Below are 19,048 nucleotides of genomic sequence, written 5' to 3' on the forward strand. Positions count from 1 at the left end.
GGCTAGAAGACAATGCCAGAGCCGAAGCATAAGGCTGATGGCCATTTTCTATATGCTGATCAAATGGCCAAGACCCAAACCGAACCTTTTCCATATGGAGGGAAAGAAAAAGGGCACTGTTTCCTGGAACCAGCCACTGATTCCCGGGGTGCACCTTGCCAAGAGGAAAAGATTTTCTTTTATCTCCCAAGGTGCATGCCAGAGCTCAGCTTGGCTGATTACATTTAACCTATCTCAGTCCTCTGCAGAGATCCAGCAGGGCGCTGAGTCCTTCTGCACTAGCGTGTAGTGTTCAGCTGTGCGTGCACGGCTCTGTGAGCTGCCAGCATGTGTTGTGAGGTAGCTGATGCATTTTACTTCCAGGGTGGTTTCTCTGCTCACAACATCACTAGAAAAGTTTAATTCTTTTGTGTTAATTGGGAAAGCCTCCCCTCTCCATTTGCTGATCTCCTGAGACTCCATCTTCTAGCTGTAGCACATCTTCAAAGTCACTAAACCCATCTCACAGAATCGCAGAACAGTTGAGGTTGGAAGGGACCTCTGGAGATCATCTAGTCCAACCCCCCTGCTCAGCAGGGTCACCGAAAGCCTATTTCCCAGGACCCTATGCAGATGGTTTTTGAATATCTCCAACGATGGAAACTCCACAACCTCTCTGGGCAACCTGTTCCAGTGCTCTGTTACCCTCAAAGTAAAGAAGTTTTTCCTCATATTGAGGTGGAACTCATAGCTTGATAACTGAGGAAATATGGCTGGAAACAGCCATAACAGGTCAGACTGAAGGCCAGTCTAGCTCTGCCTCTTCTCCCTTGCAGAAACTAAAGTGGCTAGGGAAAATGAAAGAATAGGACAAGCATATAGCGATACATCCTCAGAAAGATCTCACTCAATCAGTGATTTGCCCTCAGAGAGCGCAAACAGAATGGTGTCATTTTCCTTTGTAGTACGGAGTGGACTTTTTCTTTTGTGAGCTTCTCCAGACGCTTTTTGTAATTCAGCATCAACGGAGTGCTGTGGAAAGAAGTTGCGCAGTTGAGCTGGGCGCCGTGTGCAGAACTCATCCCTTGCGTTCACTGTGGGCCAGGTGCTGCTTGAATCTTGTCATGTCTTATAGTTCTTGTGTTGAAATAGACAATCCCTATCGTCAGTAGCCAGTTCCTACCCTCAACAGGCCACTCTGGGTTTTATAGACCTCTATCAAATCCATTCCTGGTCTCTTTTCAAAGCTGGAAAGTCTTAGTGTATATAATCATTCCTCATACAGAATACTTGCCACAACTTTTTCGTAGCTGTATACTTGCTACCTTTGTCTTTACCGTTTCTACTATATCCTCTTTGAGAGAGCAAGACTAAGGGTGGGGCTGCACATAATATGCAAGATGCAAGGGCAGAGTGGGGTTACACATTGGCGTAGTGATGTTGTTTGTTTTATTCTATCTTCCTTTCGTAACAATTCCTGATGTTTGATGTCCATTTTATATTGCTACTGAATAATAATCACAACCCTTAGGTCTTGTTCCTTAGTGACAGACCTGATTAGAGGCCATTGTTGTACATATGAACTCATAATTGTTTTTACCTAATTTCTCTTCTCTACGTGGAATTACATCTGCTATCAGTCAGGAGCTTGAAAGGAGCCCTTTATGGGAATGATGATGAGGTTTGCTAATAGCATTCAGTGCGCATGATCCCAACTGGGTGCCTCTTCGCACCATGAAGGAGAGGCTGAAGGTCAGGGCTGTGGTGGTGTCAGGGGACTATTAGAACAGATTGGCTGGAAATAGAACGACCTGATGCTGAAGGTGGCTGTAAATAATGTTATCAAAGAAGGGCTTTCGTTTGAGAGGAGAGATGGGATTATTTATGAACTTCACTCATACGATCGTTTGTTCATCCTTCTATTAAATAATACAGCCGTGGACATTGCTAACTTTAAAACATATGGGTACCATAGCAATTGTGGGAGTAAAGAAAATATTTGTCATTGAAAGTGGCTGCTGTGACTGCGCTTTTTATTCTTTTCCTTTTGGATAACTTTTAACACCATTTCAGTTTTTGCTCTACTTGTGCTTTTGTCTTTATGTGTGCATTCTTGTTGCATCATCTCATGAGAGACAAATGGCCTGTAAAAACACCATAGATAAAGTTTTACTTTAGGAAGCTTCATACTTGTTTCATTAAAACATATATAGAGAATGAAAATGTTTCAGTTCTTAGTAACAGTGGTTCTTTAATAATATCTAAAATAGATAATGGAATAAGTCAACAATTTTATTACCTTTTCTGCCCTATTAATAGTAATCAGCATTGTGCTACATCATGGAATAATGTAAGAATAATACCAACCGCATAAGAAAAGCTCCCTGTTGTGGAGTTTAATGAATACAGCAGCTACAGAATTCAAGTACCAAAGTGTTTTGCATTCTTCTGAACAATAGTTTTCCAAAACTTGTTTTTGTTAATAGTGTTCTTTCCTAGGCATTTTTAAAAGTTATTTTTGTCATTTTGAGTTAAAATAAAAATGATTTCAGAATCTTTACACTTCCTGTTGGAGAGAGGACCAGGTTTACCTGTTTCCTGCATTGGCTGCTATCTGGCCACCCAGCAGCTTCACCTAGAGCCTTCTTCCTGTGGGCAGGTGCAAGGTCGGGGAATGCAGGGGCATCTTCAAACACAGCTGATGTACAGATAAAGGGTGAAAGTTGTGGAAAACCAGAAGTTGCAGTTTTGGTGTTGTGCCAAAAGCCATCCCGGTAGGAATAATGCCTTTCCAATCAGTCTTGCAGAGTGGAGGTAGGATAAATCGCAGACTTACTAAGTCTCTTTGTTAGGAAGGGACAGGAGTATAACCCAATGAGGGTGGATTAGCACATAGCAGGTGACTATCTAGCCTCCCTAAATGGCTGCAGCTATCTCTGCAGCATCCTACAGTAAAAGTACAATCATGATGCTGTAGTCCAGCAAGTGGCTCCATCTCCCCTCCGTCACTACATTTGAGCACTAGCACGATGCTGTGGAGCAACCTGGGCTGCATGTGACCTGCATGTGTGTCTCCTCATCTTCTTCTGAGAGGTCATTTCTCCTCATCTTCCTCAGTGCAACCCACCGTCCTTGCCTCCCCTCTCTACTAGCCTTCACTTTTCCCTTGGCAGGTGGTTCAGGAGAACTTTGTACTGCTGTAATGTGCGGGGAGCCTTTTCTCACTCAGAGTTTGAGCATTTTGTAGGGATAATTAACTGTGAAAAGCATCACACTTGGTGGCGGGGAGAAGCTTAGTGGAACAACTCATTTAAAATCTTTGCATGGAATCCCCTTCACAGATGCACTTAAGAATATACCCGTTTTACAAGGACCATGGTGCTATGCTGGTGGGAAGCGAGGCTAACAGCGGTAGATAGAGCCTCAAAGGCTTGATTTGGAGTAGATGGAAATTCTTTCAATTTCAGAGTTGACGATCCAGCTCTTCAATTAGCATGGGTTTACCATCAAATTAGTTAGTATCTTTTGCTGTAATTTCATAGCCTATAAATAGCTGTGATACACAACAAATATATTCGCATCGATATATAGTCAATGTACCTTTAAAAAGACCTCATCATAGTCTGGATTTCTTTGTGGGACTTTTCTGTAGAAACAGGAAAAAAGAATTGAATTCTCATAGTCATTTCCAATTTTTTCAGCGGAAATGCAAGTAGCAAAAACATCATCTGAAAGCTGAAATATCTAGGCATTCAGTGTTAGAGGCAGCAATGACAAAAAATTATTTTCTTCCTGAAAATAGACAATTTACACACCAAATGCAATTTTCACTGAAACTCCTGTTTTCCTTGCACCAGGAGTTTCATGGGAACAACTGCCTTTAATATAAAGAATCCTGGGAGGTGAAAAAAAAAAAAAGATATTTGTTGCAGAGACACTAATCTCTTTCTCTCTTTCTCTTTCTCCCTTCTGCCTCCTTCCTGCTGCAGCAAGAGAAACAGCAGACACCAAACAAGAGACCCTGGGAAGGAATCAGAAAAGTCCAGTCCCCACCGTCATGGGTTAAAAAGGACATGGAACCTGTGGCACAGTCTCCCTTAGAACTAAAAACTGTAGAGTGGGAGAAAACAGGGGCCACCATCCCTCTGGTGGGACAAGACATTATTGACCTTCAGACGGAGGTCTGAGCGGAAAAAGAGAGAAAGGGACTTTTTTTTCCGGAAAGCAAGCAAACAAACAAACAAACACAAATTAAAAAAAAAAATGATTAAATTAAGTCGAAACCGAGTGAGAGAAGTGTTTGGTTTCTTTTGAAACCTTTGGTAAAATGCAGTAACTTTTGTATTGTTCTCAGCAGAGAGAGGGAATATTACTTTATAGAATATAGTAGCTGTAGGTTCAGACCAACACGATCTTTCCCAGGTAGGACTGGAGAGGGAGTGAGCCTGGAAAAGAGCGAGGAGGAGGCAGAAGGCGGGGAGGGCTGCCGGGAATCGCCCCATGGAGAGGCTATGGTGGCCCGTGACGGAGGATGCTAGCACGAGGAGCCCTGCTCTGCAGCGGGGAAGTGCAGCACAACGGCCAGAGGGACCGTATGGCAAAAGGGCCACGAAGATGGGTTTTGGCTGCAAGGAGAAGACAAAAGGTGAACCCAGCAGGAGCTTCACTGGGGCGTTCTCCAGCCATAGGTCCCAGGCGAAACGCATCCTTGCCCGGCCCGGGGCGTTCCTTGCACAGCACGGGCTCAAGAGTGTGAGCCAATCTTTGCCCCTCCACTGCAGCTGAGAAGACGGGAAAGGGGATGGGCTGAGCCGCTGGGCACCGCAGCTGAGAAGCATCCTCCTTGCTGCCCAACAGGAGACATCTTGGCACCACCGTATGGGCCAGCTTGCAAGGCGCCCCGGCGATGCGGCAGTGAACAGATGTGACACCCGTGGCCCATCCAAGAGGTAAGGTGGGGCTTCTCCCCTTCGTCGCTCCGCAGCGGGTGTCCCGCATCCCCCGGGGGTGCATGCAGGAGGATGCACCTGCACGCCTCTAACACCTGCTCGCCCCATCTCCAGGGAGGGGGTCGAAGGCGTCACAGAAAAAACAGACCAACAAGAAGAACGTAGGTCATTTCATTGACTGTTAAATAGATAAACTCAGCACGGGCCTTGGCAAAGGTCCATTTGGCCGCATCTTTTTTTTCTGTTATTTTTCCCTTCCTATCGGACTCGAACTTATTCCAAGCTACCCCTCCCTGGAAGCCAGAGAGAAAGAGAAAGAGGGAAAGACACATCTGCTTATGTACCTGGAGATATTTGGTATACAGAGAATATTGCCTTAGGACATTGAGACAAACTGACAACATGAATAACGTCCACTTGGAAACAAAACAAAACAAAAAATAATCTATTTTTTTCCTTCTTCTTTTCTTTTCTTCAATAAAAAGAGAACTTGAAACCCGAGACCTTTCTTTTCTTTGGCTCTTGTCATTTCAAATGCCTTCCCCCGTGCTGTAGGATGGTGCAGGCATGGGGTGAGGATGCCACCTGCTGAAGGTGGGATGCAAGTTGCTCCATGGAAATCTGGGATGGTGGGAACACCTGGCCCCTTTGCCTGTCGCTTGCAAGATTTTACTCTGTTTTATTCAATCTGGGTTTCAGTCACTTTCCCCTCCCTGGTTCCTGCCCTCCCTCCCCTCTGCCCCCAGCCGGCAGGCAGGTGTGTGGTCCTAGCAGAAGGAAAGGAAACAGGTCGAGCTGGTCAGGAAAGTGGGACATCCTTCATAAAAAACATCTTTATTTTGCTGTGAAAAAGAACAAATAAAATCATTAGACGTTTCTCAAGGCTATTTCCAAAAAATAATGATTTTCTACATTTCACTCCACAGAAAGCATTCTGCAATATTTTTATCATTAAAAAAAAAAAAAAAAGTATCATCACTGACATTCCCCACGTAATTTCTTCTTTTATTCTTTTGTTCGTCATTCCCAACAACGTCTGTCTTGCGTTTGGAAGAATTCCCCCAAATTTGGAAACGTGCGGCGCCAAACTTCTGATTGTGTGTGGCCGGACTGTGCCAAACAGCAGAACAACAGTAATTCTTGATCAGGGTCTGAGTTATAAAGGCGTGTGGGGTTTTTCTTTTTTACAATATTTTTAGGAAAAAGCTCATGATGGATATAAAGAGGCAAAACAATCACTCACCCCAAATGTGCTTCCCCCACAGAAAGGTGTTGCTTGGCAGGCACACATCTCCTTCAACTTTCCTTTGGGCCACCTGGGTTACTTACCTTTAAGATTAATGGCATTTACCTTGCCGTTAACTTTATAGTATGAAAGATTGAAAGAAAAACTTAAAAAAAAAAAAAACCCAAATAGTTAAGGAGAACGATTACTTATAAAAACTGTGATATTATTGTCCAATTTTAGATTATTCCATGAAACAGGAAAGCACAAAGGCCTCCCTCAGATGCCGGGTTGTATGATATTGTAATTATTATAATTACACATAATGAATTTTAGCATACAGATATCTTTCTACTGTATTTTAATTCTTTTTTTCCCCCCTCCTCTTCCCTGCCCAACCCAGCCTGCCCTCTTCTTTCAGACCTTTCCCGTTCGCCCATTTATTCCAGCCAACTTGCAGGACATTAACGGTGTTATGTAATTACAGAGATAAATGTTTGTTTAATAACTGTTGATATTCTACTTTTTTTCTGCTCAGCTCCTCTGGTTAATTCTGTTTCCCCTCGCCCTGCCCTGCCCCGCTCCACGCCTTCCCCTCCCTTTTTCTCTCTTGTGTCCGTCAGTTTTTTTCCTGTACAGTTTTCAGAGCACAAATGAATGTGTCTTATTTCTAATAAAAGAGGTGTAAATGCTAGTCACGTCTGCTTTTTAAAAGCGCCCCTTTCCCTGTGCCCCCCGCGCCGCGGTCGGAGCAGCCAGGGCGTTGCGGAGGGGGGTCCCGGGGAGGGCCCGGGGCGACGGACAGGAGCAAGGCTCCATCCACGAGGGTGGTAAGGCCATCACTCGCCAGGAAAAAACCTAAAAATGAGTTGAGCTAGGGATTATTTACTTCCTAGAAGCTTATCCTTGAATGGCTGAAATCCTCCAGCAGGAAAGTGTGTCCTTATCTCCCCAGCTCCGTTCCATCACCTGATCGACAGCTTTGAGGTTCACAGACAGGACGGCAGAAGGCTTAGGGCAATCAAGATCCAGCACCGCTCTTCTCTGGTGCAATGACTCAAACCCATTACGGGTTCAGCAGGCCCCCTGGCCTGTAATGACTTCTCTTGGCCTGGCTGCAAAGGGTTGGATCTCAGAGCAATGCTCTGTGCCACGTTCCCGTTGAGACTCCCGTCAGTAAATGCAGACGGAACCCATCATACCTAACACGACCCATGGCAGCAGTTGGTGCATTCAGCAAAAGTGAGGAGGCCTTGACTGGCTGGACAGGCTAAAACCCTCCCTGCAGCCCAAAAGTGAAGGGCATTACTGCTAGACTGAAACTTCTCACCAATCCTGCAGTAATTCTCCGGGCAGAGGAGCTTGTCCTCACCATCGGGGTATCTTTCAGCCACTTAGAGACCTGGCAGCCTTCTGTGCTACACCCTGAAGGGTCTGTGCTACACCCTGAAGGGTCTGAAATGATAGCAGAGGAGCAAGGCTACCCAGAGTCCCTTACTCCCATTCCCCCATCCCTGAGCCATGATCCAATACCATCCTTGCCCCACCAGCAGCTCAGGACAGCAGGTACCAGGGCTTCTCAGGAGATGTTCAATGAGTGTAGCTATCTAAGGGAGGGTGTAAAGAGGATGGGGCCAGACTCTTTTCCATGGTGCCCAGCGACAAGACAAGAGGCAACAGACACAAACTGAAACACAGGAAGCTCCATCTGAACCTGAGGAAAAACTTCTTGACTGTGAGGGTGCCTGAGCCCAGGAACAGGTTGCCCAGAGAAGTCGTGGAGTCTCCTTCCCTAGAGATATTCAAAAGCCATCTGGACTTGGTCCTGGGCAACGTGCTATAGGTGACCCTGCTTGAGCAGGGGGGTTGAACTACATGATCTCCAGAGGTCCCTTCCAACCTCAACCAACCATTCTGTGATTCTCCATCCTTCCTGCTAGGAGTGTTGTCACCCTCACATCTTCCACACTGTGATCATAAGCGTTAGCAGGCAGGACAGAGATGCCTATCACTGGGCACACCATGAGGCAAGCAGCAGGGAGAGCAGGAGAGACCAGGCCTCCCATCATTAGAGATGGGGTCAGGAGGTCTTGCTGGTCCTCAAGTGAGGCTGGAGAGAGGGAGCAGCTGATCTCACGAAATCATAAATGACAGCGCTGCTCCATGTGATCTTGCAGCTAGCCCTGCTCTGAGCAGGAGTGGACTAGAGACGTCAGGAGGCCAGTGTGTGTACAGGTGTTCTCAGTTTGGACCATGCTTATAACATGATGTGGCTGCAAAGTGACCTGCTTGAGCAGGGGGTAGGACTACACGATCTCCAGAGGTCCCTTCCAACCTCAACCGTTCCATGATTCTGTGATAATTCAGACTGAAAGCCATCTCCCGAGGTCTTTCCTACTTGTCCTACAATCCCATGAATCCTCCCTTGCACCTATGCCAGGCTATAATCATGGGGCAAACTGAAAGCACACATGCTTACACTAGGAGCGCTTCAGGTGAGGTTTCCTCAAGGGAAATGGGAAAGCATAGTTATGTTGTGTGCCGGGGTGGCTAGTGACAGGTGCCTTTGAAGAGAGCTGTGAACAGGAATGGGCTAGCGGAGCTGTGGCTGCATGGGAAATCCTCTAGGTTTCACTGGCTAAAGAGAACTGTGGCTTTGTTGGAAAAAAGAGAGGAATCTGAAAATAGAAGAAAATCCAAAGCTTTTGCCCTGGGCTGCCTGCATAGGAAAAGGGCCACCTGGAGAGAGAAACCTTTCCAGGAAGCTGCTGGTTCCAGGGAGAAGGTTAACTTCTGCGTGTGGTTTTTTTTCTGACTAGAGAAAGTGCTTGGGCTCACTAGTCAGTTGACTCAGTGATATAAAATGAGACAGAATGAATCTAGGCCCTGTAATTCAAGGCTGAATATCTGCCTCTGAGCTCTTGTTGTGACAAGAGCTAAATAGAGAAGAAAAGAAAGAAGAAAATTACTTCTTTCTTCCTATTTTTCCCCAATCTGCTCCTCCCAAGAAGAGGTCAATGTCTGCCCCGAGAAGTCTGCCTTTCAACTTTAAAATAAACGAGAAAACACCTTCAAAGTACCTTTCAGCAGCCTTCTGAGGAAGGAGTCCTCCAGGGCTCCATGCTGAGGACCTCTCCAGGTGCTCGCTTCCTCAGACCTGTTTTCATTCGTTGCTTTCTAAAAAACTTTTCATGCATACAAGGTTCAAAGCTCTCTTATTTGCGCAAGCCACTTCAATAAGCCAGATTTCAAGCCATGGAGATAAAAGCGCAGATGACAAGCACAGTTCTTAAGCTGAGTCCAAGCAGGATTTCATCGACTCAGGATGGTCAAAATCATTCCTTCCTGGCCTTAAATGCCTGTGAATCCTTTCAGTACATGAGGCTGAATAGCACCAACATAGGAACTTGCCACCGATTGTATGCATGCTGTGTTTGAGTAATGAACATCATACATTAAGCTAGCTCATTAGAAAGTTGAGGAGCTGTTACAGCTGTAAAGCCAAGGAGGAGACCCTGGGGAATGAGATAATGAGGCTCAAGTCACTCTTCAGTCTCTTTGCTGATCATCTCAATAGAAGTCAACCATGCAGATTGAGGCTTTTTTCACCTGAAGGAGCTCTGTGGAGCCAAGGCAAGGACTGAGCCTTGCTCGTCGCTTCTCCTGCATCTCAGAGGAGTTTTAGTTTATGCAAGTCAGTGATAAGCAAAGTAGCTTCCAAAGAGAGCACATGGCTACCACGACACCAAGAACTGTGGCACCTTCCACATGCCTTGATCAGGTTCCCATCAGGGAAGTCTCAACTCGGAAGAAGATGTTGTATTTGGGGGTAAAAAGGAGAAGGTCAATCAGGAATCTCAATCCATGAGAAAGAAATTATATTTAAAGTTAGGGTAGGTTTTTGTTATGTTTCATTTTGTTTTGTTTTGTTTTACTTTCGACCCTTGCGGATTTTTTTTAAGAAATAACAGAAATAGCAACTGCAGGAAGTGTACTGATCCCAGCTGCTGAACCCTAAGTTGTGCTGGACAACTCTCCACATATATAGAGATGCACTGGGGCTGGACCTCACCACCTCTTTCCCTTGACTTTAAAGTTCTTTAGGTAAAATGCTAAATTTGAGGAAAAGAGAAGTCAGCACCATGACAAAGCCAAATATTCTGCCGTTTCTGCCATGTAAATGCCTACAGCTCCATTTGCAAGAGTAGCTGAGCATGTATTGAACATTTGTTCATTATAGGAGGTTGAAAACGAAGGCTTCCAGGTCCAATGCATCACACACAAAGCAGGAGATCGCTGAGGAATCGCTTCAGTTAATTAGTCCAGATTTCTACATGAATGCAGGTACCTGTATGATTGTCACAATCAGTGCAGGAAAGGACCTGAAACTCCTTGCTCAGTGTGTCCTGAACAGAGTTAGTAGCAAGAAGTATTTTTTCTGGTGGGGGCATGGAGTACTTTCTCTGTTCTGCTGCCGAAGAGCACTCCATGTGTGTATCTGTCTCTGCACTGAGAGCCACTGGTGTATCACTCAGTGTTCATGGAGCAAAATGATCGCACATGGTGCAGGGCAACAGTCTGACCTTAAATCGCTGATGCACACACATGCACACACATGTCCTTGCACACGTGCAAAGTCAATACTTCATACACACCTGTAAACACCCATTAACGTACAATACGACTGAAATGCACTGGGGCAAGTTAAATATAACACGTAAGTGCTGTCAAACTGGCTTTAAAAAGAAGTGCAGACAGCAGCTGAGATTTATGTGAGAAATCTGCTCTGTGAATTCCAGAAAGATAATGTGAATTAAGTAGGACACAGCTATCAATTAGCTGCAGAGGCACTTGTCAGAACTTCACATCTGCAACATTTTTTTTGCAGTGAGGAGACTCCTCCTCCAGTGAGGAGACTGGATTTTTCAACCGAGCAGATCAGTGCGTTGTCCAACTTCGGCAATGGGACAATCCCACACCTGGCTTGCCCCACTCGGAAACACAAAGCAGAAGTGAGTTTCTCACCTGATTCTATGGGACTGGGTCATTTTTGCCTCCTGCAGGTGACTAGAGTCATGAATGAATGTGTTTTCATGTGTTTTCAAAGGGACTTAATTCTGAACTCAGAGGTGATGACCAGCATGGTAACTGCAGGAATCTGGGCACAGAGGCAAGAAGGTGGGTGAAAGATGAGCTTGGGTTGCTGCTTGGAGTGACTTTTAAGGCAAGAGCACAAGCTCTGCTATAGACCAGAGGCTCCTGTGGCAGGGATTCAATTGCTAGCTCTGTCACATATATCTCTGCATGACTTTGCACAAATGACTTAATCTGTTAAATTGGGTTTCCTCAATTTGTTGAGTACCAGTAACAGCACCCAGCATGGACACTTTTCCCCACATCTCCGGCATGTTTTGCCGTGCTTGTGAAGTGACCTGCTGCTGTGTCTGGCCCATAGATGCGCTCTACGTGGTGCACAGGAGGAAGGAGGCATTTCCTCTCTAATGCAAAATGTCAACTTCAAAGCCGTGGAAATTCAAAATTAAAATAGAGGCCTTCAAGGCAGCACTGTGACAAGTGACCTCTCCAGAGGAGGAGCAATGACCAAAGAAAGGTATGCAAATGATGGGAGCAATTTAAAAGCAAGAGAAGTAGGAGAGAAAGGAGGAGACAAATCCTGCAGGAAGCGAGAGAAGTGCAGGGGAGTTTCTTTTCAGTGCAAATAATTAATTGCAAAAGGCAAATTGTCATGTCCCGGTTTGTGTGGGCTGAGGGTTTTCAAGGAATGGACAATCAAAGGGTTGCTTAATGTGTATCAGGAGTTTCTTGGCTTTGATCAATTGTTGTCTGAAATAAGTGGTAGCTTCCTGGCATTAGCTCACGTTTGGACCTAGTATTAATATTATAATTCAGGCTTTGAGGCTTTGGCTAACATAGGCTTCCACCGCTCTGGGGCTTTCTGCATGTACGTGGGAAATAAGAGGCCACGTCGTCTTCAAAGGACTTGCGACCTGTTTGAAATACAGTATGGGTTCAGGGGACAGGCAGAGGCACTTATTTGAGCACGGAAAGGTCAGCAACAGAGGGAATGGCCAAATGCTGACCACCTGGCTCCTGGGTATGTTCCTGCAGGCCCGATCGTGGTACCATACAAAGTACTAAACCCTCTCACTTACTTTTTCTCTCTTTCTTCACTTTGTTTGGAAGAAATCAAAGGGCTAGATGGGACTTCTGAGTCCTACTTCCTATTCTCTCTGCTGCCATGTGAAATAATCTCTTTTGTGACCTGACAGAGATGGTGAAGAGTTGATATTTCTGGGGTGAGACCTATTATTTGTTAATGAAAGGAAGAGTTTTAAAAGTCTTGACATCAGTGATGCTCTCAGTCCAGGCCAGAACAAAGCAGATCGGCTATGTTTGAAGAGGGTCACCCGTCTTCCGTCTCAGGCAGGGCTTTGTACCCTTATGAGAATCACCAAAGACAAGCAGAAATGGAAAAGGGACTGACCTGCACAGAGGGTCTACCATAGAGTGCTTGCACTATAGTAATTTATTGTCTTTCTTAAATAAAGCAGCTGATTTCCTAGAGCTCAGATCTGTGGTCAGAACCATTTATTTGCTAGCAGAGCGTATTGCTCTCTCAGAGTATTGTTCTGTGGTCTTGATAGAGAAAAATGAGAATTCACATGAATGGTGGATAAGGAAGGGGTGAGGGGAGAAAAGATTACAAGGAAAGCAGGGGCAGAAGGAGTCAATAATCACGTTCCTCAGGCTAAGCTGCAGAACTTATCTTGCCTAATATGCTTGCTTGATACCTTGAAATAAAAAAGGTTAGGACATTGCCAAGAAAAGTTTGGGAGGCAAAACTAAAGGGATATTGCCAATACAGAGAAGGATTGAGACACCATCCAGACAGAACTAGATGCCTGGTGCGTGCAGGGAGAGGGCTGGAATAGCATTTCACAGTACAAAGTGCATGGTCAAGCTAAACACAGAGCTTGTGCAGCAGCCTGGGAGGCTTGGCAGATGCGAGCGACAAAGGAGGAAACAGGCTTGCATGCATTCAGGACAGTCATTAATCAGAGAAAAATCAAATGCAAAGCTAGGGAGTATCGGGAAAGACCTTTGCAGTAGCAATAAAGAAGAGGAGATGACATTTTGCAGAACCTGGTGAGAAGCCTCTGGAGTATTGTCTGCATTCAGGCAGGGAAGGATCCTGGGGGCTACTCACACTCACAGGCACCCACCTTCTTGGTGTATGATGCCGACGCACCCAGTCATGTTTGGAGAAGAGGGATTCAAAGAGAGAAAGGCTCTTTGAAAGCTCAAAGGAACCAAGACCACACGGTCAGGCTAAGAGAGACCCTCTCATTTAGTCTGCTTAAACAATGTCAAGAGATTTATGACTGTTGTTGATGACTAAATCAAAGAGAGAGAAGAAACAGCGAATACCAGAGAATAAAAGTTCTTTAACCTAAAAGATGCTGATGACATAAGTGCTCGCTAGCATTCACACGTGGGTGCAGAATAGCAAGTGCATCAACACAGAAAATCATTAGGAATAGCATCTAGTAATAACACGCTGCCACGATCAGGCAGGGCTTGGCCAGACAAGTGCATGGACCTGCAGCCTGGGAGATGTGAGTGTCACCGTGCGGCCTTCTTCAGGTTATCAAGCATCTAGCGCTTACTTCCATTTTCACTGCTGCAGGTTTTCATGCAGTTTCTGTTCAAAAGAGGAAATTAGTGAGAATTCACCCAAAGGCTGTCTTTAAAGCCTGTGGGTCTAGCCAGAGACTCCACAGTGGGTTTCTGTTATCCCTACGTGAGTAGCTCGTCCCGAGAGAACCTTTAGATGCTACAGAGCACAAAAGCTGGCGGCAAGAATACATCCTAGGCAAAATATGCTGAAGCAAGGGCTTCCCGAAAGAGATGAGGCTGCCTTTGGAGGTGAAGGTATGTGATTGCTCTGTAGCTTTATTCTCTTTTGCTATTGACTGCTAGAGATTTGGCTGGAAGTCTTGGAGTCTTCAGGACTAGTATTGAATATTGCAGGTAGCAACAAACCTTTGCCCACCAAACTACCCTGTTTCTGTTGATCTATGCGAATTCAGCTGTTGTGAAAGATGGACAGTCCCCCCCCCCCCAAAAGAAGACAGACACTATTCAAAATAACCAAGCTGATGTTTCCCATTGCAGAGCATATAATAGTCCAGCAGGAGACAGAGACTCACGTCCCTTTGTGCTTAGTGTACAAGCGAGTGCTCGGAGCAGTGCAGTGTAATGAAACGGGATTATCCCAGAGGGAAAGGAAGGGGTCAAAAATCTCATTTTAACCCAGGAACAAATGAAGCAGAATTCTCTTAAGAAAACAGACTTCTTGTTTCACCAAAGCTATTGCAGGGTATCTTTTCTCTGGAGACCTGGGTGCTTTTCTCTCTGTTCCCTTAGGAGTTCTCTGCCAGGGTGCTGCAAATAATCCATTAGCCATCAGCCATCCCAAACAGATAGGCACCTGAATATCTCCATTTGGTTTCCGACTGTTGCCTAGATATGGGCGGGCTCCTCTCAGAGCCTCAAGAGTGGAAAAGGGATGTAGAAATAAGCGGTGCCCCTTCCTTGTCCCACCTTCTCCTTCCGAGAGAGATCTCAAAACTGTGAAGAAGAAAATCTGGGAACACTGGACTGTGGGAGGACAGAGAGGAAAAGGAGGAGGGATCTTTTTTTTTCCCTTTCCTTTCTCAGGCTTGACTAATTATAAAACCCTTTAGAAAGGCTCCTGCCAAGTAGGTGAGGGGCTGAGATGAAACAGCAACTTAATCTGCAGGGGCAAACTCCATCAATGATCCAATTATTTCAGATTTGATGCCTTTTGTGTCTCCGAGTTGCAGTTCCCAGCCCTGTGTGCAGAGATGGACTGCATTTCGCGCCACTGAATTTAGGGAGGGAGGCAGTGGAGAAGACTGCCTTGATTTACAAACGAAGGCGATTAGCATATAAATTGGTACCATAGGTTAGTGAGCAGGGTAGCCTTGCCCAGTTGAATGAATCAGCAGGGCTGATTCTGTGGGAAGGAGGCAAATTAAAGTCTCTACTCATACGGCTCGCTTTAGTGCGCCTCCACGAGAAAATGAACGTCATTTTTTTGTGTCGACTTTATTTATCGTTGATTGTTTTTGCTTTCTGCTGCTTTAATTTCACCCTCCTTCTCTCTCTTTCTGTCCCCCTTCTCTCCCTTTCTCAGTCACTCGCTCTGATGGGGTCCAGACCGGAGATCTGCCATAAGCCAACCCACTAGGTCTTTCTTTTATTCCCCATTCTCCACCCACCCTCTCTCAAAACAAGCTTTCCTTGTAACGGTGCCTTCCTCTGAGTCAGCAGAAGAAGAGGAGAAAAATCCTCTGTAGCAGACCTCTGCAATCCTCTGTGGCCTGCAGAACTGAGCAAAATAATCAGAATAAAGTGGAGAAAGCACCTCATTTTAGCTTTGGTTCTGGTTCGTATCTCTCGGTGCTTCCTGCAGGGATCTATCCCTCTGCCCACGTGAACATCAGGAAGGCAGGTAGATTCGTAAATTGCTAAGCATGATCTTGAGGGGTACTGGCCATATAACTCCACGTTCAAAGCTGGCTGTGCACAGTGTTGTCTCTTATCTGTCTGAGTTACAAGCTCACAACAGCTTTTGCGTGTTCAGTGCGGAACGAGTGCAATCTTTCACAGTTCACCTGCCTTAAATTGTGTTATTGGCTATGAGCAATTTGCTGCGTAGAACTGCAGAATCCTAAAAGTGTAGGTTGGAGGGCACCTCTGAAGGTCTCTCCTCTAACTTGCCTCTCAAAGCAAGATTATCAATCAGCAACTCTGGACCAGGTCCGCTCTGACTTTTCCTAGCAGAGTCTTGACAGCTTCCAAGGATGGAGATTCCCCCACCTCTCTGGTGACCTGTCCCAGGAATGCACCATCCACCTGGGGAAAGTGCTGATCCTAATATGCAAATTGAACAACCTAAGCTGCAGCTTGTGGTCATTGTCTCTTGTTATGTCATCTGCCACTACCACGAAAAGTTCTGCTCCTTTGCACTTTGCAATTGCCCTTTGAGTACTTTTGATCAGCCATCAGATCTCCCTTAGCTTCCTGCTCGCCAGGTTAAAAAAGCTCAGATCCCTCCATTTCTCTTCATATCAGACATGCCGCAGTCCCCTGATCATCCTGGTGGATTGGTGGGATCATTCTGGTGATTCCTGGGGTTACTCAGCCCTCAGTGAAGGTGTTTGCACTTCTCTTTCTTGCGCTTCATGAGGTTTTTAGCTGGCAAATTCCAGTGTTCCCACCTATTAAGACCTCTGAGGCAGAAGGTGTGATGAGAGATGCAAAATACCTGCTCTGCCAAATTGCTAGATCTTATCTAGTCAGTGGAGAGTTCCCCTTGCAGGACTCTGATCCTGACCCACAAGTTCTCAACCAGCACCTTGCCCATCCCCTGGAAGAGCCCCATACGTTTGAGCTGCATCCGTCTCCTAGTCTTCCCTGCCTGTGTTTCCATATCCATACACCACAGTCCTCCAGTTGTGTGAGCTGTCCCACCATGTCCTAGTTATTCCAAGGATGTGGCTCTGTGAGCACACAGTGGAGCTCTGGCTCCTCCATTTGGAGCAGAGTTTCTGGCCTTCCTCACGCTCCCTGCTGCAAAAACTGCCCTGCAGGAGCCCAAAGAAGCTACAAAAGCAACTAGTTGTCTAGCTCACTACAGGGCATAGACAATGCAACTGCTCTAGGGCTTGTTTACATCGCTCTTGGGGCTAAAACACGTCCAGTCAAATTTGCGTTGTCCCTTGAAGGACATGGATAAAGTGGTTAATGCATTTAAGCCCCTGGTCATGCTTGGGTTTTGCAAGAGCTGTTTGGCTATTGGGCTCCATATGTTACCCTAGAAGATCTGCCTTGCAAAAAACGTTCCAAGAGTTTTATTTCTATACATGTGGATCAAGGATGAACTGAGGCAAAGAAACAAGCAGTTCCTCTTGCACTCAAGTACATTCGTATTCAGCCACTATGGGCAGTAGCAAGGAGCAGGGAGCATCTCTTCAGGCTAGCGTACTGGGCCACTAGAGCACCTTCTTTCTCTCCTAGCCTTCTTGTGAGGAAGATGGTTTAAAAAGAAAAATTGGTTTAATAAAGAGAATCTCACTGCGTGATATGCCAGCCTTGGGATAGCAGTACATTTGTCTGAACACATTATGGGTTTAATTTTGGTCCATGCAAAACCCAGTGAAAACCAATTAAAAAAAAAATCTTATTAAATAACTCCTCCTCAAAAAACGGAATTCAATCGAGTAGCTGGAGCCAGGGAGACATACCGAACTCCTGGGTTCCGTCAGGGGGAAGCTCTGTGCTTGATCCCCTGTGCAATTTTTCTTGGCCGTGCTGTGTGTGTTTATACAACGGCGAGAAAAATACTGATATGTCGTGTGAGAATTGGTGAATCAATTAGAGAATGCTGAACGGAAGGTGCTGCAGAAAAACAGGGAAAAAAGCTGTCCGTGCAATATTGAGTTACAGCTGCCCTTGATTAAGGCATTACCCTCACGACACGAGTACAAGCCTTAAACAGGACTTTTTTCCTTATCAGAGCAGGTGTTTTTTTGTTGTTTTTTTTTTTTGTACCTCATGAAGATCAAACAAATGAACCTGTTTTGCCTTTCATTATTTTTTCATGTACAAATTCCCTGGAATAATTACCCACCCTGAAATACACCATCTCAGCCCCAATGAACTAAGCCGTAAATATTGATGCAAAAGAAAAAACCGGCAGAAATGTTTCCTCTGAGCATTCAAACACAACTGAGTTGCAAATTCAAATGCAACCAGCTCGCATTTTCCAGAGGAATGGAAAGCCTCGTGCTTGGCTTTTGAGACGCGAGTCCAGCTGTGGGACAGGATCCTCAGCCCGCACAGCTGTCAGGGGAGCAGGACTTTAGGACAACTTACCCTTTTGTGGCAGTTCTGCAACGTGAGCTCTGAGGCTTTGCGCAAATTGTTTGTCATGGGATTCAGCGTAGGCACTGGGCACCTAAGCTGACTACCTGAAAACTCCTGCTGCAGTCTATGAAGAGCTAACCTAACTTAGCAACGGACTTTGGTGCAGTATTCAGGTCAGCCCGAAGCAGACATTCAAAATGCATCAAATGAATCATTTGCGAAATGCACCCACTTCTCTTCGTATGGATGACCCACTCATAGGGCGACAAACTGCAGGCCCTTAAAGACAACGTTATCTTCTAGTTTCTCCATGAAACCTGACTGTGTTCTTTTCAGTAACTATCTGCTGCCCTAGTTGGTTTAGGAGCATATAGATGATTCAAGAAGAAATAGGGGGCTTTCCCTAGAGAAAGGGAGAGACTGGCCTGGAAATACCCAGATCTATGAGAAAATGGTCTATTTAGCAATCTTTTCTCAGGAAGACTTTCTCACAAGGAGTAAATATTTGCATGCCTACTAAGAAAAAGATTTATACGATAATACAGGATAGTACTGATCCCTGTCATTGCTCCAGATGCAGATTAAGATTATATAGATGAATTTTTTTCCAAAGCAGAGGAAAAAAGGAAATAGACTTCCTATAGCAACTTACCTGGCTTGATATTTCAGATGCAACCCAGACTGGCTCTATATCTTATGTTATTCAGTCACTATGCACTTGAACATTGTGTATCCAGAAGGAGTCACAACGGAGAACAATCCAACCACAGAGTAACTTTTATCCATGCTCCTGCTTTCCTGAATTGAAATTTTACATTTGAATATATTTATCTCCACATTTTGAATTTGGAGATACAGGACAATGCATTAATCAGCTTGCTAAAGCTGATCTTCTGGGAATCCTTTTTCCATGAAACGA

General features: G+C 45.3%; 1 protein-coding gene across 8 annotated transcripts in view; it reads left to right on the plus strand.

Annotated features, from left to right (window-relative positions):
• Positions 1-5,429, plus strand: part of ADGRB1 (adhesion G protein-coupled receptor B1) — a 281,945-nt gene extending 276,516 nt beyond the window's left edge. For all 8 annotated transcript variants that reach the window (XM_068933496.1, XM_068933499.1, XM_068933498.1 and 5 more), the window contains one exon: positions 3,969-5,429. In XM_068933496.1, coding sequence (XP_068789597.1) covers positions 3,969-4,166 — 198 coding nt within the window. In that variant the 3' untranslated portion in view covers positions 4,167-5,429. The remainder of the gene's footprint in view (positions 1-3,968) is intronic.
• The last annotated feature ends 13,619 nt before the right edge of the window (positions 5,430-19,048 follow it).

Source organism: Struthio camelus, chromosome 2, assembly GCF_040807025.1.
Source record: "Struthio camelus isolate bStrCam1 chromosome 2, bStrCam1.hap1, whole genome shotgun sequence".
NCBI classification, from domain to species: domain Eukaryota; kingdom Metazoa; phylum Chordata; class Aves; order Struthioniformes; family Struthionidae; genus Struthio; species Struthio camelus.